At 42.1% G+C, this 27,520-nt stretch overlaps 1 protein-coding gene across 1 annotated transcript in view; it reads left to right on the top strand.

The window, feature by feature from the left end:
- TDRD9 (tudor domain containing 9) overlaps positions 1-27,520 on the top strand; it is a 176,838-nt gene that overhangs the window by 67,433 nt on the left and 81,885 nt on the right. Inside the window, exons 8-9 of the mRNA XM_065403724.1 lie at positions 17,243-17,346; positions 19,142-19,200. Of these exons, the coding sequence (XP_065259796.1) occupies positions 17,243-17,346; positions 19,142-19,200 (163 nt within the window). The remainder of the gene's footprint in view (positions 1-17,242; positions 17,347-19,141; positions 19,201-27,520) is intronic.

Below are 27,520 nucleotides of genomic sequence, written 5' to 3'. Positions count from 1 at the left end.
ATATCTTTGTTGTAAATGGGCATCCACTGTGTAAGGTTTTCTGTCAGAAGCTATTTTTCATCTCTGCTGATGACTCATGCCTTAATGCAAAGTCTTAAGAACAAATTTTCAGTATATGTCCATAATGCCTCACATGCTATCCGTACATAACCTTTCACAATGATATCAGTGGCCATTGTGACCCAAGCTTTCATTTCAGACCTCACATGACATTCTTCGGTGAACCAAAATATACATATCAGAATGAGGACATTCCTGTAACCCCCTTGCCAGTTGGCATTAAGGGGTTCTCAAGTCACAGTTCTTGAGTTTGAGAGAGAGAGAGAACAGAAGCTCTCAGTATACCTTCTCTCCTTTTATCATGTCCCCTCTTATTTGTCTCCTTTGTAAGGCAAGAAGTCTCAAGCTTTTGAATCTCTCAGTGAGTTTTCCCATGCCCTCGATCATTCTCGTTGTTCTTTTCTGACCTCCCTTCTCCTGCCTCCGCTATAGTTCTGTAATATCCTTTTTGAGGAGAGGTGGCCAGTACTGCACACAGTATTTCAGATGTGGCTGAACTATTGATTTATATAAAAGGCATAATTTATCCATATTGTTCAGCATTCTGTTCCTTACCATCTTGTGTACCTGTGGCATGGTGGATTTAAATCAGCGATTTAAATCACCAACTGGAAATGTCATTGATTTTAATCAGCTTTTCCATTTGTACTTCAGTTATTCTCTAAAGAAAGGTACATTCTCATTGGTTGATAACCATTAAAGCATGTTTATTTACAACTAAAAAGAGTTTTTACACTAGATTGGTACATTTTTGTGCTGCCTAGGTGGGGTCACTATAACTACTGTATATACTCGATCATAAGCCAGTTCGTTTATAAGCCGACCCCCCCCATCCCCCAAGATGGATAAGTAAAATTGGAAAATGTTCACAAGTCGGCAAACTTTGGCTCCCGGGACATCAGGATAAGCCACTGGCGTGGGCCAAGACGGTTTGTTTACCTTGAGCATCCGCAGGCACGGAGGTAAACCTAAATAAACAAAGTGTCTCGGCGCACCAGCTGCTTACCCTGACGGGCCAGGACAGCAACTGGTGGGGACATTTTTGGTGGGGGGGAGAAGCTGGGGGTCAGGGGAGTAACCCCTGTGACCGCCTGCCACATGACCCCACCCCTAGCCCGGGACTCCCACACTCTCCCCATCCCATCACTTCCCACCTTTGCTGGGGTGGGCTCGGGGGGGATGTCTCTGGCGCGGCCGCAGCCTCCTCCGGCGGGGCGGCGCGGCCGCAGCCTCCTCCGGCGGGGCGGCGCGGCCGCAGCCTCCTCCGGCGGGGCGGCGCGGCCGCAGCCTCCTCCGGCGGGGCGGCGCGGCCGCAGCCTCCTCCGGCGGGGCGGCGCGGCCGCAGCCTGCCAGCCCCGGAGCTGCAGCTGCTTTGGAGACTGGGGAGAGAGCAGCGTGGCCAGAAGCGGAGAGACTCTGGCCCCGCCTCTTCCCTCCTGGCTGTGCTGGCTGTGCTGCCTCTCCTTGCCCCCTCTGTTGGGCGGGAGGAGCTGTGTCCCACCTCTCCCTCTCTATACCCGTTCATAATCTGACCCCCTTCTCTGATGCTTCCCTTTTTTACTAAAAAAATTCGGCTTATGAACGAGTATATGCGGTATATAAATTTATTTAAGCAATTGTATAGCATGATTTTCAGATTCTTATTAAAAATCTACAATTAATTAATATGTTTAGAAAATGGGGAATTATTGCTTATTAGATAATTATTAGCTCATGACTTGTCAAGCTGCATTAGGATGGTAACTAAAATTTAATTAAAAACACAAAACAGCATATAACATTTTATTTTTATTAACAAAACAAGCCCTTAATACAGTACATGACCTACTGTGCCATATTTAGAAAGCTTGACCTCAAAAGTTAGATGTTTTTCTCCTGATTCTTTTTTTATATAGAAAAGCAGCCTTTAAATCAAAGGTTTTGACAGATGCCCATGGAGTCATCATATTTATATTTATGTTAAATATTAACATTATAATAAATGTTACGCCTTAGCATATTTTGTATTAAATTCAGATTTCATTTCAAACAGATTTATTTTTAAATGGAAAACTTTTTGTAATTCAAATAACAAAATCATTTTTCAAAAAAACATCAATTTTTATCCACCATGAACTGTCACCAAAAAGCAGACCATGAGCAGAGGCCTTCATTGAGCTGTTACAATGGTGCTACAGTTGATAAAGGTGTACAAGTAGCTTAAATTTTTCCCTCCAGTATGCATTACTTTGCATTTATCGACACTGAATTTCATTTGCCATCATGTTGCCCATTCACCTGCCTTTGTTAGGTCTCTCTGTTGTTTCTCAATCCTTTCTGGTCCTGACTAACCCTAATAACTTTGTCAGCTGGAATTTTTACTACTTCATTACTCATTCCCTCTTTCAGATAATTAACAGATTAACACAGGAACCAGTGTGGAATCTTGCAGCACCCCACTGTCAATCTTTTGGCAGGATGAAAATTGACCACATTTACAGATAATTCCTTACTGTGGATCAGATTGTGGCCCATCCTGCATGCACTTACCATGAGTAGCAGCAAAGAAGGGAGAGCAAGCCTCATAGAGCCCTGTTTCACCAACTCCAGGCATGCAGGGAAGAGGAGGGTGATGGGGAAGAGTCGTGGCTTCCACTCCTGACATCCTGGCCAGCACAGCTATGGTGGTGCACAAGGTGACATCTGCTGCACAGCATAAGGCTGGTGGAGAGTACTTTCCATCCAGAGCAGGGAGAAACTGGAAGATAGTGTGTGACTGAATTGCATTCTGCTCCCCAGTCTGCTCCTGAGGCTGCACAACACTTTATTCACTGCATTTGTGACAAAGCCACAACTGACCCATTTCAGAATTTTCTGTGTACTGAACACATTTGTAATTTGATCTAGAGCAGTTCTTGCGTCTTTCAATGGGGTTTTAGAAGGAAGACTGATCTGAGGTGATTTTAGACATGTGACTATTTGGAGTACCTATATGAAATGAGCATTTACAGGGGCCAACTTTTCTATCTCAAACTACACACGGCATTGTAACCTACTCACGTGGAACAGCAAATTTGCTGAGAAAGCTGTAAGGCTTGACTTAGGCTGTATAACCTTTACTTTAGACTGAGTCCCCTTGTTGTTTAGCTGTCTCATTAAATATTCATGAAGAGTTTGTGTTTAGGTATTAGCATGAATGACCCAGAAAATGCGTGGTAATATACTAGACTGTAAAGAACATTTTTGGTACAGTGAGTGAATTATATACAGATAATTGAACCTCCTTTCTAAAATTTGGGCTCAGATACTAGAACACCATAAATGTATCTATTCACGAAATACAGAGGCTTTTTATTTCAAATTTGTAACTCCTTAAAGGGCCTAGTGAAGCCACAAAGATTCAACTGGCAGTCTTAATAAAAAGTAACTGTCATTTGACATCCCTCCCCAAAAGCAATTTTAATTTATGGCAAGATCTGTTGATTTGTAACAGACTTTTATTCTGGGGAAGGTGATTTTGTGTTTGTTTATTTTTTTTGGCTTTATGGTCTTGCACAGAACCCATAATGTAACTAGGGAAATGACAGGCTAATTACTCATACAGATCTTATCCAAGCAGATCTGTGGTGTTTTGTTCTTTTTTTTTTTTTTTTTTTTTTTTAAAGAAGGGATTGTAGTGCAAGAGGAAAAGTCTGAATAGACGTTCGTAAACTTTTTGCCTCCTGATTATTTAAAGGAGTTTCAATAGTGCTCAAGTGATGCAAATTGGGTTGTGTCAAGCAAAGGGTGAGGGCTTTATTATGTTGTTGTGATATCAGAGTTAAAATAATAAATTAAATAAATTAATGGAGATATCCTATCTCCTAGAACTGGAAGGGACCTCGAAAGGTCATCGAGTCCAGCCCCCTGCGTTCACTAGCAGGACCAAGTTTAAGGCCAGAAGGGGACCACCAATACCACCCAGCATCCACACACTAAACCAAAAACTGAAATTAGATTAAAGCATTACAGCCCTCAGGAGATTAAAGTATAATGTGCTACATGCAGAGAATAAAAGGGAAGGTGGTACATCAGTGCCTCAGGCTCCTGCAGTAATAGGAAATTGATTGAGATGTACCCAGATGATCTTAGCAAGAGACTGTGCCCCATGCAGCGGAAGATGGAGAACTCCCAAGGTCATTGCTAATCTGACTTGTGGGAAAAATGCCTTTCTGACCCCACCATGGTGATCAGACCCTGAGCATCTGAGCAAGAAGCAGCCAGCCAAACACCAAGAGAGAGAATGCTCCGTACCACCTCAGAACCCTGGCCCACCACATCCAGTGTCCCCTTTATAGCTGTGTCCATCTCTGATGCTTCCGAGGAAGGAGATAAAGAAACCCCAACCCAGAATTCATTGGGGAAGGAGGGAATTCCTTTCCTGACCCCTGCAGGTAACTTGCTGAAACTCAGAAGCATGAGCTTTTAGGAACATAAGACATGAACTGGAAGAGACCCCCCCAGGGCTGCTGAGCCCTGCCCCCACTACCAGAAGCAATCTCATTATACAATACCGCTCATTGTCAAGCTGTGTTAAAAATGGATTACGTTGTTTGTCCCCACAACGCCTATTGGGAGTCTTTCAGAACTTCGCTACTCTGATGGTTAGAAATCTTATTCTAATTTCTAGCCTAAATTTACTCATGACCAGTTTATACCCATTTGTTCATGTGCCAACATCGTCCTGGAGCTTAAATAAATCTTCACACCCCCCACCCCCCACACTCCCGGTATTTATCCCTGATGTATTTAGAGAGAGCAATCCTATCACTTCTTAGGCCTTGGCTACACTGGCGCTGTACAGCACTGCAACTTGCTGCGCTCAGGGATGTGAAAAAACACCCCCCCTGAGCGCAGCGAGTACAGCGCTGTAAAGCGCCAGTGTAATCAGTGCCTGCAGCGCTGCAAGCTACTCCCCTCGGAGAGGTGGAGTACATACAGCGCTCCTTGCAGCTCTCTCGCAGCGCTGGCGGCGCGACTACACTTGCGATTCACAGTGCTGCCACGGCAGCGCTGCGAAGTCCCGAGTGTAGCCAAGGCCGTAGCCTTTGTTTTGCTAGGCTAAACAAGCCAAGATTTTAGTCTCCTCTCATCAGATAGGCTCTCTATTCCTCTGGTCATCCTAATAGATCTTCTGTGCCTCTGTTCTAGTTTGAATTCGTCTTTCTTGAACATGGGTGACCAAGTTGTAAACAGTATTCCAGATGATGTCTAATCAGTGCCTTGTACCAGGGAATTAATACTCCTCTATCTCTACTGGAAATGCCTTGTTTAATACATCTAGAATTGCATTAGCCTTTTTCGCAGCCACCTCACATTGGTGGCTCATAGTCATCTTGTGATCAACCAACACATCAGGTCTCTTTCTTCCTCTGTCACTTTAAACTGATGAACCCTTATAGCAGAAAGGGTGTTGATGTGGGAGAAGGATAATTAACCATAAAAAGTTATTAAACATTTCTGATAAGCAGAATCCTCAAGTGCCACAAACCTCAGTAGCAGCCCAGTGTGAATTTTTCTAACCTGTTGCATCATTCATAATTAGATTTTAAGTTTCTAAAGGGCATGGTACACCTCATTTGCTTTGTAATGGTGTTAGCACACATTATCGCCATCATCACAAATCCCAAAGGGATGTAGTCTCCTTGCAGATCAAGTGGATCAAGCCAGCCAGATCAGTCTGTAGCAAGGTCCTTATTGTGGTCTCGCTGGTTGTTCAGTTTATGTCCATCTTTGGCAATCTTATTATGCCGCTGAAGTTTTTGGTGGCAACACGATCACCAGCCATGTAGTGGCATTCCTTGGTAAACACTTTATAATGTATTGACCTTCCTATTAATGTCCATTCCCAGAAAGCCTATGAAACTGAACCAGTGCTGATGGAGGGTTCAGCTGTGAACATTCTCCATTACTGATCATGTTCTGCCACTTAATATAGAGAAACTGAGTCAAAAACATCCACTTGCTGTTTTTCCGCTTTCCTCATCACCCGTGTTTCACTGGTGTACCAGAGTTGGTATAATTCTTATTTTGTAGCTCCACAGCTTCATAGCAAGCTAGATGTCACTACATCTCCTTGGAGGCCACTGAAGGGCCTGAAACTGGCAGCATCCACTGCTGTACAAATGTTAACACCCTTTGAGCATCCTTAAGCCTTGTCTATGCCACCTAAAAGGTATTTGGCAGTTGCCACTTGCTCAATATCCTGTTCAGAGAAGTTAATACCAAGCTGATTACAATCTGAAGTTGAAGGTTGCTTGATGGTAATGGCTAGGGATTTAGTTTTATCTTGATTACTAAACAGACCACTGCACTGTTCTTCTTGCCTGACCAGATCAACCGTCAGTATCCATGATTCACCAAACCGAGCCAACAAGACAATGTTATTGGCATATGCAAGATCTCAAAGCAGAGTGGTGGTCTGCTCAGCGCCACCAACAACTGCATCCTCAAACTTACCCATCAGCTACAGTGCTGATATTGAACAACGATGGTGACAGAACACAGCCTTCCTGAACTCATGTGGAAATAGGAAACCATGCTATGGATCAGCTATTGAATTGAACACAGCTGTTTGTTCCACTATAGACCCGTTCTGTCAATGATACTGTCTTCTCAGGGACACTGTGTCGCCTCATCAGACCTGCAACTTGTTCAGCGCACTGAATCAAAGGCCTGATGGAAGTCTATAAAGTGCTTTGCAAAGTTTATTTAATTAATCCATCTTCTCAAAAAGCTGCCTTAAGGTAAAGATCTGTGAAATGAGATCTAAAGCTGCACTGAATATCCCAGCCTTTGCCATGAAGTGCATCCTTGATTCGAGACATTAACACAAAAGCCAAGAGCTTCTCTGGGACTGACAACAGCGTAATACCTCTATAGTTGCTACATTTGGGTTTATCACCCTTTTTAAACAGAGGCAGAATAACAAATTCCTTCCAGTCACTGGGAATTATATTCGTGGCCCAGATGGCCTGGAAGAGCCTATGCAGCAGTGGTACGACAATATTCTCACCTGTGTTCATCAACTCAGGGATAAAGTTACAAACCCCTGTTGCCTTCCCAGACTTCAGCTTATGGAGTGCGATCCACTTGGTTGAAGGAAGGTGTCTGCTGGAACTTCCTGCCCCATTTCAAATGGAAGAGGGACTGCAGGTGACCGACAATTGAGGAGAGTTTTTTGAAATGATCTTCCTATCTGTGCAACTGATCTTGTAGACTCAGGCTGATGCTGCCATCCCAATTCTTTACTGGACAAGCCGGTGCTGTCTCCGCTCGCAAACATCTCAACATTGAATAAGGGCTGCAGAGATTGTGCCTGGTGGCAGCATGTTCTAAACTGGCTTCCTGAGTCGATCCCCAGGTTTCCATATCTTTTCTTACATAATGCCTTGATGACATTCCAAAGTCTAATCCATTTCACCTTTGCTTTTTCTTCTTGACAAATCTTTCTTTAAAGACTTGAATTGTAGCCTCGCTGTTTTTCTTACCCCCAACTGCAGTGAGTGTCTCCGTCCTCCCTGATCCATAGATATTTGAAGGGCTGAGGCCCCGGCACTGAGCTGGCAATAGTCAGCACTGATGACTTGAATTACAGTAATGCTGTTCCTCATCAGATGACAGAGGAAGTGAGGCTTAAGTCTCTAATGCTTCGGCAGCCTTAAGCCATTCAGAATGGAAAGCTGTCTGAGAGCTCAGCTCTAATAAGAGCTTTTGATTGAATTGGACTAATTAGCTGGCTGTCATCGAAGTGGAAGGTGCACTTTTGTCAGCAGAAGCCGATGGTTGGTGTCAAGTTCAGCACCTCTGCAAACTCAGACATCCATGACTGTTGACTGTCAGTGATTGTTAAAAGGACATGATCAATAATAATCCTAGTGAAACCCTCTGGGCTGTACCAGGTCTGCCTGTGAATCTTTGAGCGACAGAAAAGCGATGATATTGGACACAAATTGGGATTATTCCGAGCGCTGCATTGTGGTACAAGGCTTTGTTGAAACATTTGTAAGGAAACTTACACTTGAGTGGCCTGTTTAACCCTATTGCATTAATTTATAGTGGCATGGTGTGAGATGAGATTAGGAAACATTATAGGTTAACAAGCTATTTGGGATAAAATGGAAAGCCTGTTTCTGGACCTCAGTACAGTGGTAGCCTAGACCGGGGGTGGCCGAACTTACTGACCCTCCGAACCACATATGGCAATCTACAGAATTTCGAGAGCTGGGGCACGCCTGCTGGGGTTCGGGGCTTCTTCCCTGGGAGAGGCACCTGCCAGGGCTCGGGGCTGAAACCCCACTCCTGCTGAAGGCCCCGAGCCCCGGCAGGTGTGCCCTACGGGGCTGATGCCCTGAGACCCCTGCCCTCGCTGGGCAGAAGCCCCTACCTCCCACCCTGCTGCAAGGCAGACGTCCCAAGCTTTCCCCAAAGTCTGGTAGGTGGAGAATGGAGGGGGCATGTGGGGGGCTCTGCAAGCCGCACTTTAACTGTAAAAGAGCCACATGCGGCTCATGAGCCACAGTTTGGCCACCCCTGGGCTGGACCTTACTACAGGGATAGCCATTCTAAAAATAACTAGGATGTGGAAACAATCCATCAGCCAAACTTGATTAATTGAAGCTATTCATATAATGCCCATCGAGTGACACATAATGCAGAAAATTGATGAATTAATACAACTATAGTATATCTGATTCCATTACAGTTTGTACCATATCAAAGGATAAAGCCTATAGAAAAAGGAAAGGACCAGACAATTTGTAAGAGGGTTAAAAGAAAGATTTAATTGACTAAATTAGTCAAATGTTTATTTCTCTTGAACACAGTGACTACCAAAGAAACTAATAGATTCCTGCAGCCATCAAAGTTCTGATGCATCAGAAAAAGCCTGCTAGAAATGTATTATAACAATGTCCTGTCAGCATTCATATATTTAGCAGTGACATGTTGGCTCAAATGGACAGCATGGAAGAGATTATGTAATTTCTGATGTCTTTGAAAGATTCTTGATGATAGGTGGCAACAAAAAGATAACTGGGAAGTTCACAGAGAAGTCTATCAAGTTGCATTTATCAAAATTGTGGCAATTTATAGGTCAGTTACCACACCTTTCAATCCAAAGATTGTGAACGGATGGGGGGAGGGAGGGGCAACTACTTAAGATGGGTACTTCTTTTTTTTTTTTTTTAAAGCATTTTGATTACTCCCCCTATCGCACATGGCCTTTCAGCTTTAATTCTCCTGACTTTGTTTATTTCTTACTGTTCTGCTCTTTTTTCCTCTTGGCTACAGCCATTCTTTGCTTAGTAGGGAGGAACAAACATGATGGTACAGGCAGTTGTATTTGTACCTTAGGGCTACTCAAAAGCACACACACAACCTCTTGATTTTTATACGAGCAGGAGAAAAATAGGAAAGGAATTGTGAAGTTGTAGTTAGCTGGCCTCATTGCACAGCTTTGTGAGAAATACAGGCTTGGATATTATCTTCAGGTTATAGATGGGCAATGTTTATTAAGAGGGTGAGCAGAGGAAAGGCTTATGGAGAGAAGGGAACTGGAAGTTTTGGTAGCCAAATAGAAATGGAAGTGTATGTTCTGAGACATCAACATGATGTACGGTAACAGTAGTACTGCCATACCACAACAGAAGTCCATCTATTACATTATCGTACTTCTGACAGTGACAAGTACCAGATACTAAAGAGAAGTTGCCAGTTGCTTTTGAAAATCCCATCCATACTAAATTTGGATTAGGAGCCTAAGGCTCCTATTTTTGCAAATTTTGGTCTGAGTGTATAAAATGTGCAGTAATTTTCTTAATGGATTGAAAGCCTAAATAACATTAAAGTAATTATCTTTTGAAGTGACACAATTTATGATTTTAATAAATACAACTTTAGCTCCTGATGCTACACTTCTTCACATTAGTTCCATGAGTAACTTAATTTATCAGCACAGCACTTGTCATTTAATTCATTATAAGTTTTAATCTAAAATTGCAGTAGCATAAATCTTCAAATTAATTTTACAAAGCCTCAACCTGATTTAAAATCAATAATTTAAAAAAATAGGATGACTTAAATCACGTCTTACATCACCTTGATTTAAATCAGTCCACATTGGTTTCCTAAAACCCATCTGTTACTTGTTTGTGTATGCCCTGAAATATGAGGCTTTATATTCCTTCATTTAAAAAAAAAAAAACTCTAATGTAACTGACTGTTCTTATTATCTGGATAAATGTCTGATCCTTTTTTGAATCCAGCTAATCTCTTTGTTTGAATGTTACTTTGACAATCAATGAGTTCCACAGGTGGTTGTGGTGTGTGTGTGTGTGTGTGTGTGTTTTTAAAATTATATATACATATACCTATTTCCTTTAATCAAATTCAATTTAAACATCTTTTCAAATTCATTAAATGTTCCCTTGTTCTTGTATCATGGGAGGGTAAATAGGCGGGCCCAGTTGACCATCTTTATATTCAGTATTTTGTGTACCTCTATCCTGTCCCCGCTTATAATAGCTCTTATGGTTTGGATAGGCGTATGCTCTTGGGATCTGATGTATACATAGTCGTCTTCTATCACTTTTCTTCTGGAGGAGGGAGGAAAAGAGTTGGTGAGAGAAAGGGAAGTTACTTCTTCATAATATGTGCTTATGCTTCCCAGCTGTGAGAGGTTTTACAGAGGTGATGCCAGTCATTCATGACTGTAGGAAGGCATAAGGCATGATTTAGTTTAATTTCTTGAGGGCAGTATTTTTCCATTCTGTTGGCACGTTCTTCAAGTATTTTATAAATTTGTTAGATGTTTACTGTGTATTTAACTGGACTATTATTTTATTGATCATATGTGCTTGCATATCAGCTTCAAGAGATTGATAAACTGCAGGGTGTGATGGGGAAAGAGAAGAAAGGAATCAGCGTAAACACAAACTTCAAAAGGTTAGCTTACAGCCCTCCTGGAACATTTGGAATATTAATATATTCAAGACGCTGAATACAGTTCCATTCTTATGTACAGTAACAGTCTCTCCAAAGACTGACTCTGACAGGACTTTTGCTCCTGGGTGTTAGGTCGTTGGTACTAGGCCAGTGGAACTCCTTCTTGCAAAGATTTTTTTACCTTAGATGGCAGTGGGCAATAAATAAGCCAGAGCCCATGCAGAGCATAAACACTACTGTGACGTTTTGTACTTCGTGGGAACACCCTACACCCCCATGTTCATCCTTATAATATGATTGTGTGGTATCTAATGCAAAGTTTGTCATGTTGGGTGTCTTCGGAAGGCTTATGATGTGCTGAGCGTTGTTGTTATAGTAATGTTATAGTAATCGTTGTTATAGTAATGTTACAGGTTGTAATTTCATGTATATAGTTATGAGGCTGAAAATGTGTCCTCATGGCTTAAAGCAAGCCCAGGCAAAAACTCTCCCAAGAGCAGAGGGGCAGGTCACGCCTCATCAGGGCATGTATGGGACAAACCCAGCCTGGCCTCACAGGAACAAAGGACGCTGGCCTAGGCAGCAACTAAGGATCTATTGGACTCTCGAGTGAGTCACCCCCCTTCGTTCAGTCAGTTTGGGACTGTGATGAGGTAATGCTCAGCTGACTCTGAAGGGGGGAGGCAAAGCCAAGAGGGAAGAAAGAACATGAGAAAAGGGAGAGATGTTTGCCATGCTCTTCCTCTCTCTTTCACCTCCATCTACAGACATCATCACCAAGCGACTGAACCGCTGATCTAAGGGGAGAGCCTGGCTGAAGGACAACCAGCCAGTCTGTGGTGAGAAGCATCTAAGTTTTGTAAGGGCACTGAAAGTGTTAAGATCAACTTAGAATGCGTTTTGCTTTTATTTCATTTGACCAAATCCAACTTATTGTGCTTTGACTTATAATCACTTAAAATCTATCTTTGTAGTTAATAAATCTGTTTGTTTATTCTACCTGAAGCAGCATGTTTGGTTTGAAGCATGTCAGAGACTCCCCTTGTGATAACAAGCCTGGTGCATATCAATTTTTGTTAAATTGACGAACTCGTATAAGCTTGCAGCGTCCAGCGGGCATAACTGGGCACTGCAAGACGGAGGCTTCTAGGGTTGTGTCTGGGACCGGAGATATTGGCTAGTGTCATTCGGTTGCACAATCCAAGGAGCAGCTTACATGCCAGAGGCTGTGCGTGAATAGCCCAGGAGTGGAGGTTCTCACAGCAGAGCAGGGTAAGGCTGGCTCCCAGAGTCAAGGACTGGAGTAACCTAGCAAATCACCGGTCCAGATAACACCAGAGGGGAACGTCACAGTCCAAAGGTTGACTCTGCCAGGACTTGCTCCTGGGTGTTAGGTCATTGGTACTAGGCCAGTGGAACTCCTTCTCACAAAGATTTTTTTTTTACCGTAGATGGCAGTGGGCAATAAATAAGCCAGTGCCCATGCAGAGCATAAACACTACCCTCTAAATGTTCCAGGCAGTTCCTTTTTAAACGTGGCGAGTGAAGGTGCTTCCTGTCAGTTCACTTCTGTGTTTCTCAGACTACTCATGATCTAAGGCTACATCTACATTTGGAACTAGGGGTGTGATTCCTGGCTTGTGTAGACATGCTCACACTAGCTCTCGTTAAACTAGTGTAGCCATGGTAACACGGGCAGTGGTAAGTGGTGGCATGGGCTAGCTGGCCTGAATACAAACCCATCTAGACCCCATGGATACATACTTGATTAAACTAGCCTGTGCTGATGCTCGTTGCTCCCTGTGCTGCTCCAGCTTTACTACCACCTTCAGCATGCTAACTCAATGAGAGATAGCATGAGTATGTCTATAAGAGCTGGGAATCGCACCCCGAACTTGAAGTGTAAACATGTAGTCTTCATGTCACATTAGTGGCGTCTTTCAGTCTCGTACTATTATATTTTGAGATGTTAGCTGGAGTGTTGCAGTGCATTTTGTAAGCAGCTGGACACTAAAAAGCCTGCACTGCCACCTGCCTTTGTTCTTCGTTGTTTCTAATGAGTAACTTTTAAGAATTAGCATGTTTCCTTTGAAAAACGTTGTGTACATTATTTGCAGTGAAAGCTTTATCATTTGAAGTTTTGTGTGAGAAACTGTACACCTCTACCCTGATATAACGCTGTCCTCGGGAGCCAAAAAATCTTACCGCGTTATAGGTGAAACCGCGTTATATCGAACTTGCTTTGATCCACCAGAGTGCGCAGCCCCGGAGCACTGCTTTACCACGTTATATCCGAATTCGTGTTATATCGGGTCGCGTTATATCGGGGTAGAGGTGTATTTGGCAAAAGTTAAATAATGAAGTCCCTCCTTATTTCTTTTTATGGGGGTGACTCTTTTGTGTGTGTTTGGATTGAATTTCTAGAATCCAGATGTCAGGCCGTGAAGCGTATATATCAAAATCAGGTCTGTTTTTTTTGATGGGTTACTTCAGACAGCTATGTTAGCACTTATGGATTTTATTCACTGTCACATAGCTTTTTTATGGGCTGTGTGGCAGTCTTGTCATGTTGAGGAATAGCAAAGGGAGCTACAGTAGCTCTAACAAAGTGAAAAGACAAATTTGAAAGCTGTTCAAGCAGAGATAATTCAAAAAGCAACATCTTAGACTCAAGCAGCCAGGGGAGAGCAAGTCCTAATTGAACATAAAGTCCACTAAGAAAGGTACAACTTCATACCAAAGCCATTGACATTAAGTTGATTTAAAAAAAAATCACTATACCCCTACATTTCAAGAAGCTAAATAAACCTCAATGGAAAAGTTAAATTCTTCAAGTCCTAGTTACAGCATTCACATTAAGTGAACTTGTTGAATAATAGAAAATTCATGCAGCATTTGCTTGTGTCCTGATGTTACTGTTCAGTCTGAATTTTTTTTTTAATAATCCTAGTTTTATGCCGGTAGAAGTGAAGTAGAATGTGGACAAGTGATAAATATGGCCTTACTCTGTTCTCTACACTCAGACTATCCGAGTTTTGTTTATATGCTCACCAAATATTCCTCTGTCTCTCAACTTCCACTGCCAGTTTCTTAACACTCTCCAGCAGTGCCCTGTTACTGTATTTTGGCTTCATTTAACATTCACTTTTTCCCCAACTTATCCCACCATTGCTATAACTGATCTTTCTCTCCCAGTGGCAGCCACAGTGGGTATGTTTCCATGATGTACACTGCATTTTAATCAGTGTTCCGTAATCCAGGTTTAGAGGATGCAATGCTTAAAATGCCAGTTCCTTGACTTATCTAGCATTCCCACTGATGCTACCACTGGAATAGCTGAACTGGTGGTAACAACAAGCACAGAAGTCCAAGCATAGATGAGGCTGTAATTCAGGATATGTGTAGTTCGCAATCAGGAGATGCAATTGCAGTTCCTGTAGGGATTCCTGACCTAGATTTCATCTAACTTGAGTGACAATAGCAGTAATCTGTGGCAGCGGGGACAGAACCAGCCTCCTGAATATAACCCTACTTAGGACCCTGGATATATACTTGAGCGGCTAGCTGCTGTCATGGCTACATTGCTATTGTTACTTGAGCTAGTTGTGATCTAGCTGATCAGTGGTTCTCAAACTTCATTGCACCGTGACCCCCTTCTGAGTTTCTGACAACAAAAATTACTACACAACCCTAGCATCGGGGACTGAAGCCTGAGCCCTGCCTTCAGCCCAAGGCGAGGGGACTGAAGCCTGAGCCCCAGCTTCAGCCCTGGGCGGGTGAGGAGGGTGGGGCTTGGTCTTCGACTTCAGCCCTGGGCCCCTGCAAGTTTACTGCCAGCCTTGACGACCCCATTAAAGTGGGGTCACGACTCATTTTGGGGTCCTGACCCAGAGTTTGAGAAGTGTGAAGCTAGATCAAAACTGACTTGGGAATGTCTACAAGCTCATGTGCCAAGGCACACTGTTCTCTCTCTGTCGTGACCAGACCTAGCGAGTTCTGTTTTTGTGCTCAGCAAATATTCCTCTTCACTATTCAACTTCCTTCGACAGCTGCATACACTCTTACCAGGGCTTTGTCACTATGGGTGTGCCTACCTGAGCTGCACATACCCATAGTGACAAAGCACTGCTTGAGAATGTTAAGCAGCTGGTAAAGGAAGTTGAATAGTGAAGAGGAATATTTGCTGACCAAATAAACAAAACTGGATGGGTCTGGTAATTGGAGAGAGAATATAGTGTGCCTTGGAGCATGAGTTCCAGAGCTCACAAAGTTCATAAGAAGGAAGAGGCTGTGGAAAAGAGGCACTCAAGCCTCCCATTTTTTCAGGGATATGTTAAGTGATTTGACAATGAGAAAATTTGGACAAATGTCTAATGAAGCATTTCAGTCAGAAAAGCCATGAGTGAGCCAGACAGAGATGGTTGTGGAGGTTCAAGATTGAGTGAACGTGCTTTGAAAGCAGAGTGCTGGGTCAAATGCACTACTAGGCTAGGGTGTATGATTACAGTACATGTGGCCAGTGAAAACACTGAGAGTACAAAATTTAGGGGTAGTCTGGGAAAGAGTAGCTTGAAGAAGACCAAAAACCCAGTGGCTAGTATGGGATGCCAGAGGCTCTCCCAGAGATTGACTCACTTATTTCACAACACCAAAACATGCTAGCTGCTTAGGACATGTATAAAAGAAACCCACAACTTCCTTTGGTGCTTTTTTTTTTTTTTTTTTTTTTTTAGATGTGACGCATTGGGTGGATAATGGACAGAGAGGTAAAGAAGAAAATTGATTATAGTAATAGGATCATATGGAGACTCAGTTCTGGCATATGTATTTTTACTGATACGCAGTGGAACCTCAGCTTTTTAGTATCTTTTTAAATTACTCTAGTTCTTGTAGATCAGTGGTTTTCAATCTTTTTTTCATTTGCGGACACCTAAAAAATTTCAAATGGAGGTGCAGACCCCTTTGGAAATCTTAGACATAGTCTGAGGACCCCCAGGGGTCTGTGGACCACAGGTTGTAAACCACTATTGTAGATGGTAGTACAGCAGCAAGGTTAAGAGTGGATTTAAATAAGGAGAGGGAAGTGTGGCTTGGCATTCAGGTTTTAGGAGGCATGCCACATATAGGCGTGTCCATGATGAAATGACAAGGAGTCTGGTGGCACCTTAAAGACTAACGGCTTTATTTGGGCATAAGCTTTCGTGAGTAAAAAACCTCACTTCTTCATATGCATGGAGTGAAAATTACAGATGCAGGCGTTATATAATGACACATGAAGAAACGGGAGTTACCTCACAAGTGGAGAACCAGTGTTGACAGGACCAGTTCGATCAGGGTGGATGCACTCAGTGACTTTATGGAGGTGGAGCCAACATAGGCTTGGTTTGAGGTGGTGATCTCTTGTGCAGCTAACACAAATCTCAGTCTACTTACCTGCTGATTCTTAATTACCACTTGAACAGGTCTTTCAGAGGACTCTGCAAAGCAAAGTAACGTTTTAACTTGTAAAAAATCAATAGTCTTAGATTGTTTTGAGATAAACTAATTTATAGTCTGGCCTTTGCAGCAGACTGCAGCAAAAAAGGGGGAGATAAGAAAAAGTCCTGATCACTAATACTCCTGTAAAAAGAAATATAGCTTTAAATGCCAGATGGTGCCAGCACAAACATAACAGTCCTGTGTTGCTCATGTGGAACTGCACTTCCTATGGGAATTCTGAGAGGGATTATTCCTCTCCTAGTATGAGGGTGAATCGATGCATTCCATCATCCTTTTGGATCCTGCAGCCTTATCTGTCATGACCTGCAAACTTTGCTGGAAATTGGGAGTTGATCGTGCTTATCCTACGTAGGTAACTGTTACATGGAACATCTTTAGTATTTTTTTTAAAAATAGATGTACCCCAGTAGGTGTTGAACAATGCTGTAATGCCTGCAAAATGTCTGAAGAAATAATGTATTAAATAAGATCAGTTGTGGGGGTCAAAAGTTCATCCTTCTGAGTAGATTAAGTTCCTTGTAAAGCTTCAGGTTGACTTTAGTGTCTTCTCTATTGGAATGGTTTTAATAAATTCAAGAAAATTTGAAAGAATTCAAGTCAGGTGATGGTTTAATTTTGGACTGAGAAAATGGTTGGCAATCTACTCACAATATTTAGGTTTGAAAGTGTTAGTGTTAAATGTCAATATGTTAACATCAAGTTTTTTCCCCCCTCCCTCTAGGTTCCTCCTCAAATCTTTGATGAACCAATGATTGCTAAAGAAATGTATGAAGTTGCAGTCTCTCTGATTCAATTGTTTGATGAGTTGGAAATGAAGGAAAGTGGGTAAGATATACTCCAGGTCTGTTTGTGAAGAACTTGTGACTCTCAGTTGAAATGAAAGTCCAATTAGGGAATATGATTCTTTGCAGTACCTTTATTGCAATTCTGACATGGCTTTAATTTTTTGCACTTTTCCTCCCTTTGTCTTGAATGATGACTTATTGGCATGATTTCTGCTCAGATTAATTGTATTTAGACTCCTTCTAGCTTTTATTGAATTTCTTGAATTTTTTAAAATACACTCCAGGGCACAATGTGTAAGTGACCATTAAAGCTATGTCAGTTGAAAACTTTATAGACTCTTTGATGCAGGCTGGGATTGAATGTTCTTTATATGAAGCAAAGATGCAGAACTCGGATTTATTAACAAAGGAATGAAGGAAAGTATTAGTATATAAGAACCAATGAAGGCTGATGTCTTTTCTTTGTATTTTTCAGACTTTCATGCTTAATGTACATACTAGGTTAGAGTGTAGAACAGATTAAGGTGATTTCATTTGTCTTGCGCTATAGCATTTTGTAAATTGGTATTCAGTATCTGCAGGAATGTGGTTTAAAAAAAATCTAAAGCTACTAGAACTTTGTCTAGTGCTGAATAGCAAATTAAAGCTACACTTTTCTGTCATGCTTTGTTCTGATTTTTTTTACTAATTTATAAATATATACTGAAGAAATAGCTTTAATTTTAAGACGGAAAGCTTTTTTTAATGTTGTTATGTAAGCTTTTGACATTTTAGAAAAAACTCATGAAACTTAAACTTTACCAGATTGCTCTATAAAACGTAAGTGTTGATTGGGATATTAATGTGATAAGTATGCCGCTCATTTATCACTTTCATTATGAGGATTTTTTGTTCTTTCTCATTTTTTTCTGAAGAACTGAATACTTCCTATAGTGCTGCTTTGTTGGACTGTTTTAGAATACTAGTCAAAAGTACCATACAAAATGTTCTCATTACCCATATTAGTATATTTATTATTGTAGTTTTTAATTTCAGAAAGGGGCACTGCTCATAATAGGAAGAAACATTAGTACCCTCTAGTGAAAATGAACATTTCTGGTATTGATATAATTAAAATGTTTTATATGTACAGTAAGGGAATAGTGATTTTCATGCTACATTTACAGAATATGTTATAACAGTATGAAGTTACTGCTACCAAGTGTAAGATTTTTGTATTACATTAAATTGATTGTAGCCTCTGGTCTCTGTCACACACAGGCTTAAGCAGAGTGATGTCTCTAGCAGTTCATGTCATGGCTTAACTTATCAGTGCTTATGAAGTGAAAGGATTCCATTTGTTTGCTATTGTAAAACTGACTAATTCAGTTGTAGCTCATTATAATGAGCTTTGCAATTTTCCTTACTGTTACATGCTGCTTATAATAGGAAAAACTTTTGTTAGAGCTATCTAACATAGCATTTTTTTAAAGTTTGTGCTTCACAAATTTTAACTAAATGAAGTTAATACTGTATTAATTCTCAAGTAGTGATATCAGAGAGATTTTTATATAACACAATTTTAATGCAAGGGAAACAGGAGTACTTCTGCATGTGACATAGTTCTAAAGACCATGGAGCAGATTTGCTTTCAGTATTTATGTACATGTTTTATGGAAAATATAGCTTTAGGTAATGTTTTGTATCATGTCTCTTCAGTGAACTTAAATAGCACAACTTATAGGAAAAGTGCACTTTTGTTACTCTTACAAGATAAACTGTTTTTGGGGAACTGAAACATAATAGGTTGAGGTTAGTGAAGTATGAAATTAATTAAAATATATTTTTAATATTAGGGAGAACAAAAATTTGGGCCTTATGTCAGAGCGTGGCAGTGTGTTGGTGTTTCTGCCAGGTGGGTACTGACATTTTCTTGTTGTGGTTTTGGTGAGGGGATGCAGCTTGTTAGCGTGTATTGAAATTACATCTTTTTTTCTCTGACATCACTCTTCCTGTAATTGATAACATGAACATCAGCACATATATCAGTCTTCATTTTACCCCAACCCTGTATGAACATGGCAGCAAATAAAAAGTGACCTTCATTGTAAAATACTCTATTCTAATATTAGAATTTTCAAATAAAGTTGCAATATAGCAAAAGATACCAACCCTGCCACTGACCCCCCCCCCCCCATGTGTTTTTTTTAGCTACTGGGTTAAATACTGAATCATGTCATACTTGAAATTCTGCATTCAGTTTCTGCATTCTATATGGTTACACAGTTCCTTCATATGACTGTATGGTGAGTAGTGCCTCATATCCAGCCTTCATCAAGATCCTTGAAGTAGGAGCTAAGCATCATTTTTTTCTGTATGTTGCTTGGCACATTTTAAGCATTTAATAAATAATGTGTAAGGGAGGGACCACACAGCACTTAATGAATGAACAAGAGGCTGTATTGGTTTTTGAAGAACCAATTTAAGTTGGAAAAACTTAAACTCGCCTATTAGCCTTTCCAAAAGTATGAATCTAGTTGTGTAACTACTACCAAACAAAAGCCATGTGTCAAGTAATTCATGTAGGGCTGTCAAACGATTAAAAAATATTAATTGTGATTAATCACGAGATTAAAAAATAATTGCGATTAATTGCAGTTTTAATCACACTGTTAAACAATAGAATACCATTTATTTAAATATTTTGGATGTGTTCTACATTTTCAAATATATTGATTTCAATTATGACACAGAATACAAAGTGTACAGTGCTCACTTTATATTATTTTTTTTACTAATATTTGCACTGTAAAAATATTTTTCAGTTCACCTCAAATGTACTTGCAAATGTAAAATAACTGCACTCAAAAATAAAACACTGTAAAACTTTAGCGCCTACAAGTCCACTCTGTCCTTCTTGTTTAGCCAATCGCTAGGTTCCACAGTGACCTAGACAAATTGGAGGATTTGGCCAAAAGAAATCTGATGAGGTTCAACAAGGACAAGTGCAGAGTCCTGCACTTAGGAAGGAAGAATCCCATGGACCGCTACAGGCTGGGGACTGACTGGCTAATCAGCAGTACTGCAGAAAAGGACCTGGGGATTACAGTGGACAAGAAGCTGGATATGAGTCAGCAGTGTGCCCTTGTTGCCAGGAAGGCCAACGGCATATTGGGCTGTATTAGTAGGAGCATTGCTAGCAGATCGAGGGAAGTGATTATTCCCCTCTATTCGGCACTGGTGAGGCCACATCTGGATTATTGCGTCCAGTTTTGGTCCCCCACTACAGAAGGGATGTGGACAAATTGGAGAGAGTCCAGTGGAGGGCAATGAAAATGATTAGGGGGCTGGGGCACATGACTTACGAGGAGAGGCTGAGGGAACTAGGGTTATTTCGTCTGCAGAAAAGAAGAGTGAGGGGGGGATTTGATAGCAGCCTTCAACTACCTGAAGGGGGGTTCCAAAGAGAATGTAGCTCGGCTGTTCTCAGTGGTAGGAGATGACAGAACAAGAAGCAGTGGTCTCAAGTTGCAGTGGGGGAGGTCTCGGTTGGATATTAGGAAGCACTATTTCATTAGGAGGGTGGTGAAGCACTGGAATGGGTTACCTGGGGAGGTGGTGGAATCTCCATCCTTAGAGGTTTTTAAGGCCCAGCTTGACAAAGCCGTGGCTTTGGTGTTGGTCCTGCTTTGAGCAGGGGATTGGACTAGATGACCCCCTGAGGTCTCTTCCAACCCTAATATTCTATGGTTCTAAGACAAATAAGTTTGTTTACATTTATGGGAGATAATGCTGCCTGCTTCTTATTTACAATGTCACCTGAAAGTGAGAACAGGAATTTGCATGGCATGTTGTAGCCAGTGTTGCAAGGTATTTACATGCCAGATATGCTAAACATTTGTATGCCCCTTCATGCTTCGACCACCATTCCAGAGGACATGCGTCCATGCTGATGATGGGTTCTGCTCAATAATGATCCAAAGCAGTGTGGACTGATGTATTTTCATTTTCATCATTTGAGTCAGATGCCACCAACAGAAAGTTGATTTTCCTTCTTGATGGTTTGGCTTCTGTAGTTTCCGCATCGGAGTGTTGCTCTTTTAAGACTTCTGAAAGCATGCTGCAAAACTTGTCCTTGACTAGGGTGACCAGTCAGCAAGTGTGAAAAATCGGGATAGGGGGTGGGAGGTAATAGGAGCCTATATAAGAAAAAGACCTAAAAATCGGGACTGTCCCTATAAAATCGGGACATCTGGTCACCCCACGTCCCTCTCAGATTTTGGAAGGCACTTCAGATTCTTAAACCTCGCGTCGAGTGCTGTAGCTACCTTTAGAAATCTCACATTGGTACCTTCTTTGTGTTTTGTCAAATCTGCAGTGAAAGTGTTCTTAAATCGAACTACATCTGCTGAGTCGTTATCTGAGACTACTATAACATGAAATACATGGCAGAATGTTTGTAAAACTACAGAGCAGGATACTGTGATGGGGTCAGGCCAGATGGCTACAGGAGAGTGATCGAAGGTAGAGACATTAGGCCTAGATTAAGCGATTCCCTTTTCCCTGGGTAAGATAACAGGGGCTGTTCCAGAACAATCAGGAACTTGCTGGAACCAATTAAGGCAGTTAGGCTAATTAGGACACCTGGTGCCAATTAAGAAGCTACTAGAATCAGTTAAGACAGGCAGGCTAATCAGGGCACCTGGTTTAAAAAGGACCTCACTTCAGTTAGTGAGGGGAGTGTAAGGAGCTGCGAGTGAGAGGATGTGTTGCTGGAGGACTGAGGAGTACAAGCGTTATCAGGCATCAGGAAGGAAGGTCCTGCATTGAGGATAAAGAAGGTGCTGGGGGGAGGCCATGGGGAAGTGGCCCAGGGAGTTGTAACTGTCACGCAGCTGTTACAGGAGACATTGTAGACAACTGCTATCCACAGGGCCCTGAGCTGGAACCTGGAGTAGAGGGCGGGCCCGGGTTCCCCCCAAACTCCCCATCTGACACAGGAGGAGTTGACCTGATCTGTGAGACACCAGAGGGGAAGGTCTAATTTGGAAAGGGATCTGGCCTGTCCCCGACCCACTAGGTGGGACAACAGAGACTGCGGAGATCGTTCTCCCTTTCCCCCATGCTGGCCAGTGATGAGGTTAGCTGAGTGAATGTCAGATTTGAGCTTCTAGCAAAAGTGGCCAAACTGAGGGCTGCCGTGAACCTCTGAGGCGAGTAAATCCGCCAGGACGCACAGGACCCACCAAGGTAGAGGAGGAACTTAGTCACAATACATACAATTCTCCCCCAAGGAGTTCAGTCACAAATTTAATTAACACATTATTTTTTTGATGAATGTCATCAGCATAGAAGCATGTCCTCTGGAACAATCTGTCTTTTTAATCTCTCGTCATATGGAAGCTGTTCCACACCGCTAATCATTTTTGTTGCCTTTCTTTGTACCTTTTCCAATTCCAATATATCTTTTCTGAGATGGGGCAACCAGAACTGTACACAGTTTTCAAGGTGTGGGTATACCATGGATTTATATAGAGGCATTATGATATTTTTCTGTCTTATTATCTATCCCTTCCCTAATGGTTCCTGCATTCTGTTAGCTTTTTGCCTGCCGCTGCACACTGAGCAGATATTTTCAGAGAGCTAGCCATGATAACTCCAAGACCTGGTTCGTAAGTGGTAACAGCTCATTTAGACCCCATCATTTTGTATGTATAGTTGGGATTAAGTTTTCCAATGTACATTATTTTGCCTTTATCAACACTGAATTTCATCTGCCCCTTTGTTGCCAAATCACCCAGTTCTGTGAGATTGAAAGAATTGGGTTTGTTTAATCTGGAGAAGAGAAGACTGCAGGGGCGGACACACAAGTTTTCAAGTACATTAAAGGTTGTTACAAGGAGGAGGGAGAAAAATTGTTCTCATTAACCTCTGAGGATAGGACGAGAAGCCATAGGCTTAAATTGCAACAAGGGAGGGTTAGGTTGGACATTAGGAAAAACTTCCTAACTGTCAGGGTAGTTAAGCACTGGAATAAATTGCCTAGGGAGGTTATGGAATCTCTGTCATTGTCTAACCTGCTCTTAAAAATCTCCAATCACCTGTCAGGGATGGTCTAGATAATACTTAGTCCTGTCTTGCGTGCAGGGGACTGGACTAGAAGACTCTCGAGGTCCCTTCCAGTTCTGTGAGTCTATCCCCTTTAATAAATCCTTCCTAAGGGATGTCTCTGTCCAAACCATGTGCTCCTCCTCAGCTGTTGCCTTTCCCCCAACCCTTAGTTTTAAAACTCCTCTGTGACCTTTTTAGTCTTATATTCCAGTCATCTGGTTCCATTTTAGTTTAGGTGGTGTCCATCCTTCCTGTATGTGCTCCTCTGTTTCTAATAAACCATCGTCTCATCCACGCATTGAGACCCCGCAGTTCTGCCTGTGTAACTGGAAGCATTTCAGAGAATGCTACCATGGAGGTCCTGGACTTTAAACTCTTACATAGCAGCCTAAATTTGCCCTACAGGACCTCTCTCCTGCTTTTTCCTATTATATTGGTACCTATATGTACTATGACCACCAGGTCCTCCCCTGCACTGTACATAAGTTAATAATAATATAATATAATATAATAAGTTTTTCTAGATGTCTCGAGGTCCGCAACCTTCGCACTCAGCAGACAATTTACCATGCATTTCTCCTGGTCATCATAAACCCAATTATCTGTATTTCTAATAATCAAATCTTCCATTACTATTACCTGTCTCTTCCTAATAACAGGTCACTTCCTCCAAAGAGGTATCCTGAGTGCAAGACGATACCATGACATCTTCTGGAAGGAGAGTCCCAACTATAGGATTTTTTTCTTTTGCTCCAGCTTGATGTTCTCTTTCCTCGAGACTTTCATCCTCCTCAACAGCACAGAGGCTGTCAGACTAGGGGTGGGACCGCTCTGCTGTGTCCTAGAAAGTCTTGTCTATTTATCTCTGTCTTCCTTAGCCCCTTCAGTTTAGCCACTCTGGTTTCAAGAGCCCATACTCGATTCCTGAGGGCCATGAGCTGGTTGCATTGAATGTGCACACCTGCCACCTGCCCACAAGGCAGGTAATCATACATGCTGCATTCAGTGCAATAAGTCAAGTAGCCACCCCCAACCCTCTGCTGCTGGACCCCTGCCTGTATGATGTTTACTCTTGCAGAGGTTTTGTTTGATTGTACTTTGGGTATGTTTTGGGGGGTTGGGGTTATTGGCCTAAGTGTAACGAATGTTTATTTGGTGTATCTGGCTGTCGTGCTCCCTCACAAAACTCCCCTGTTCACTCGCTCCTCTGGTTGCTTTCGAGCTGGCTTTAAAAATCCCTGTTTTCCCTGAGTTAGCCCCAGCCTCTTGTCAAGGGAGTCTAAAGGAATTAGGGATTCAAGGATGGCAGGCTAGAGCTTTGCCGGGAAGCTCACAGCCTTGCCTAGCAGACTGGTAGGGTCAGCACACAGACCACCAAGGAGACCACGCTATAAACTTCAGGCAAGCAGGCACATAACAAACAGATAATAAACTCACCCAAAGGTCATAGATTCATAGATTCTAGGACTGGAAGGGACCTCGAGAGGTCATCAAGTCCAGTCCCTTGCCCTCATGGCAGGACCAAATACTGTCTAGACCATCCCTGATAGACATTTATCTAACCTACTCTTAAATATCTCCAGAGATGGAGATTCCACAACCTCCCTAGGCAATTTATTCCAGTGTTTAACCACCCTGACAGGAACTTTTTCCTCATGTCCAACCTAAACCTCCCTTGCTGCAGTTTAAGCCCATTGCTTCTTGTTCTATCCTTAGAGGCTAAGGTGAACAAGTTTTCTCCCTCCTCCTTATGACACCCTTTTAGATACCTGAAAACTGCTATCATGTCCCCTCTCCGTCTTCTCTTTTCCAAACTAAACAAACCCAATTCTTTCAGCCTTCCTTCATAGGTCATGTTCTCAAGACCTTTAATCATTCTTGTTGCTCTTCTCTGGACCCTCTCCAATTTCTCCACATCTTTCTTGAAATGCAGTGCCCAGAACTGGACACAATACTCCAGTTGAGGCCTAACCAGCGCAGAGTAGAGCGGAAGAATGACTTCTCGTGTCTTGCTCACAACACACCTGTTAATACATCCCAGAATCATGTTTGCTTTTTTTGCAACAGCATCACACTGTTGACTCATATTTAGCTTGTGGTCCACTATAACCCCTAGATCCCTTTCTGCCGTACTCCTTCCTAGACAGTCTCTTCCCATTCTGTATGTGTGAAACTGATTGTTCCTTCCTAAGTGGAGCACTTTGCATTTGTCTTTGTTAAACTTCATCCTGTTTACCTCAGACCATTTCTCCAATTTGTCCAGATCATTTTGAATTATGACCCTGTCGTCCAAAGCAGTTGCAATCCCTCCCAGTTTGGTATCATCTGCAAACTTAATAAGCGTACTTTCTATGCCAATATTTAAGTTGTTGATGAAGATATTGAACAGAGCCGGTCCCAAAACAGACCCCTGCGGAACCCCACTTGTTAAACCTTTCCAGCAGGATTGGGAACCATTAATAACAACTCTCTGAGTACGGTTATCCAGCCAGTTATGCACTCACCTTATAGTAGCCCCATCTAAATTGTATTTGCCTAGTTTATCCATAAGAATATCATGCGAGACCGTATCAAATGCCTTACTAAAGTCTAGGTATACCACATCCACAGCTTCTCTCTTATCCACAAGACTTGTTATACTATCAAAGAAAGCTATCAGATTGGTTTGACACGATTTGTTCTTTACAAATACATGCTGGCTATTCCCTATCACCTTACCACCAAGTGTTTGCAGATGATTTCCTTAATTACTTGCTCCATTATCTTCCCTGGCACTGAAGTTAAACTAACTGGTCTGTAGTTTCCTGGGTTATTTTTATTTCCCTTTTTATAGATGGGCACTATATTTGCCCTTTTCCAGTTTTCTGGAATCTCTCCTGTCTCTCATGATTTTCCAAAGATAATAGCTAGAGGCTCAGATACCTCCTCTATTAGCTCCTTGAGTATTCTAGGGTGCATTTCATCAGGCCCTGGTGACTTGCAGGCATCTAACTTTTCTAAGTGATTTTTAACTTGTTCTTTTTTTATTTTATCTGCTAAACCTACCCCCTTCCCGTTAGCATTCACTAATGGGAAGGGGGTAGTCATGTAGTCCCTCCTTCTCCATGTAGAGAACTCCCTCATAAAACTCCTGTTTGTTTGCTAGCTCCTGTTCACTAACAATCTAGTGAACTTCTTGAGCAGACAGTCTGTCACAAGTGATCACTGTGGAGGTCGATTATCAACACAGTATTTCATTTGTGAGGAATTCCCTTAGTAGACTTGTTCACCACCAAAGTGGCCCGGAGGTTCATTACAAGACACTTTCATCCTACCATGGAATCAAGGCCTTGTGAAGGCTTTCCTATCAATTCCCCTGATTTGCAGAGGAGACAGGACAGAGCCACACTAACCCTAAGAACTCCTTACTGGCCAAGACAATTCTGGCTAACACACATCTGTAGAGGGCCGTTTAGCCTCTCATTCCACTTCCAGACTGTCTGGATATAATATTGCAGAACTAGAATTAGATACTGCACCCAGCCATGAAATCACTACATCTGACAGCCTTGGGTATTGGCTTGTTGAGTGCTCCTGCCAGGTCCAAGAAATCCTCATGTAAAACAGGCCTTCGCCAATAAGGACTTTCTCAAAATTGGGGGAGGGATAGCTCAGTGGTTTGAGCATTGGCCTGCTAAACCCAGCGTTGTGAGTTCAATCCTTGAGGGGGCCACTTAGGGATCTGGGGCAAAATCAGTATTTGGTCCTGCTAGTGAAGGCAGGGGGCTGGACTCAATGACCTTTCAAGGTCCCTTCCAGTTCTAGGAGATAGGATATCTCCATTAATTTAATTTAATTTAATTTAATTTAATTAAAAAAAATGAGAGATTTTCAGTCTGGGCAGGTCAAAATGGTTGTGACCCAGTACAGGCTCCTATACCAAAGATGCATGACTACTTCCTGCATTTGAAACACTCTGAGCTTTCATTCAGTTCCATCAAGATCTCCATGATCTTGACATGATCTCTGCCTGCTATCCACCTGTTCAGTCCTGCTCAGTCTCCTCACATCCCACAATATCAATATTCCTGAATGCATAGTTATATATTTACCCACTGGTCAGAGAATCCTCCTCGTGCATGGGA

This window comes from Emys orbicularis, chromosome 4 (genome assembly GCF_028017835.1).
Source record: "Emys orbicularis isolate rEmyOrb1 chromosome 4, rEmyOrb1.hap1, whole genome shotgun sequence".
Lineage (NCBI taxonomy): Eukaryota > Metazoa > Chordata > Testudines > Emydidae > Emys > Emys orbicularis.
This window is presented reverse-complemented; position numbering and strand designations above follow the sequence as displayed.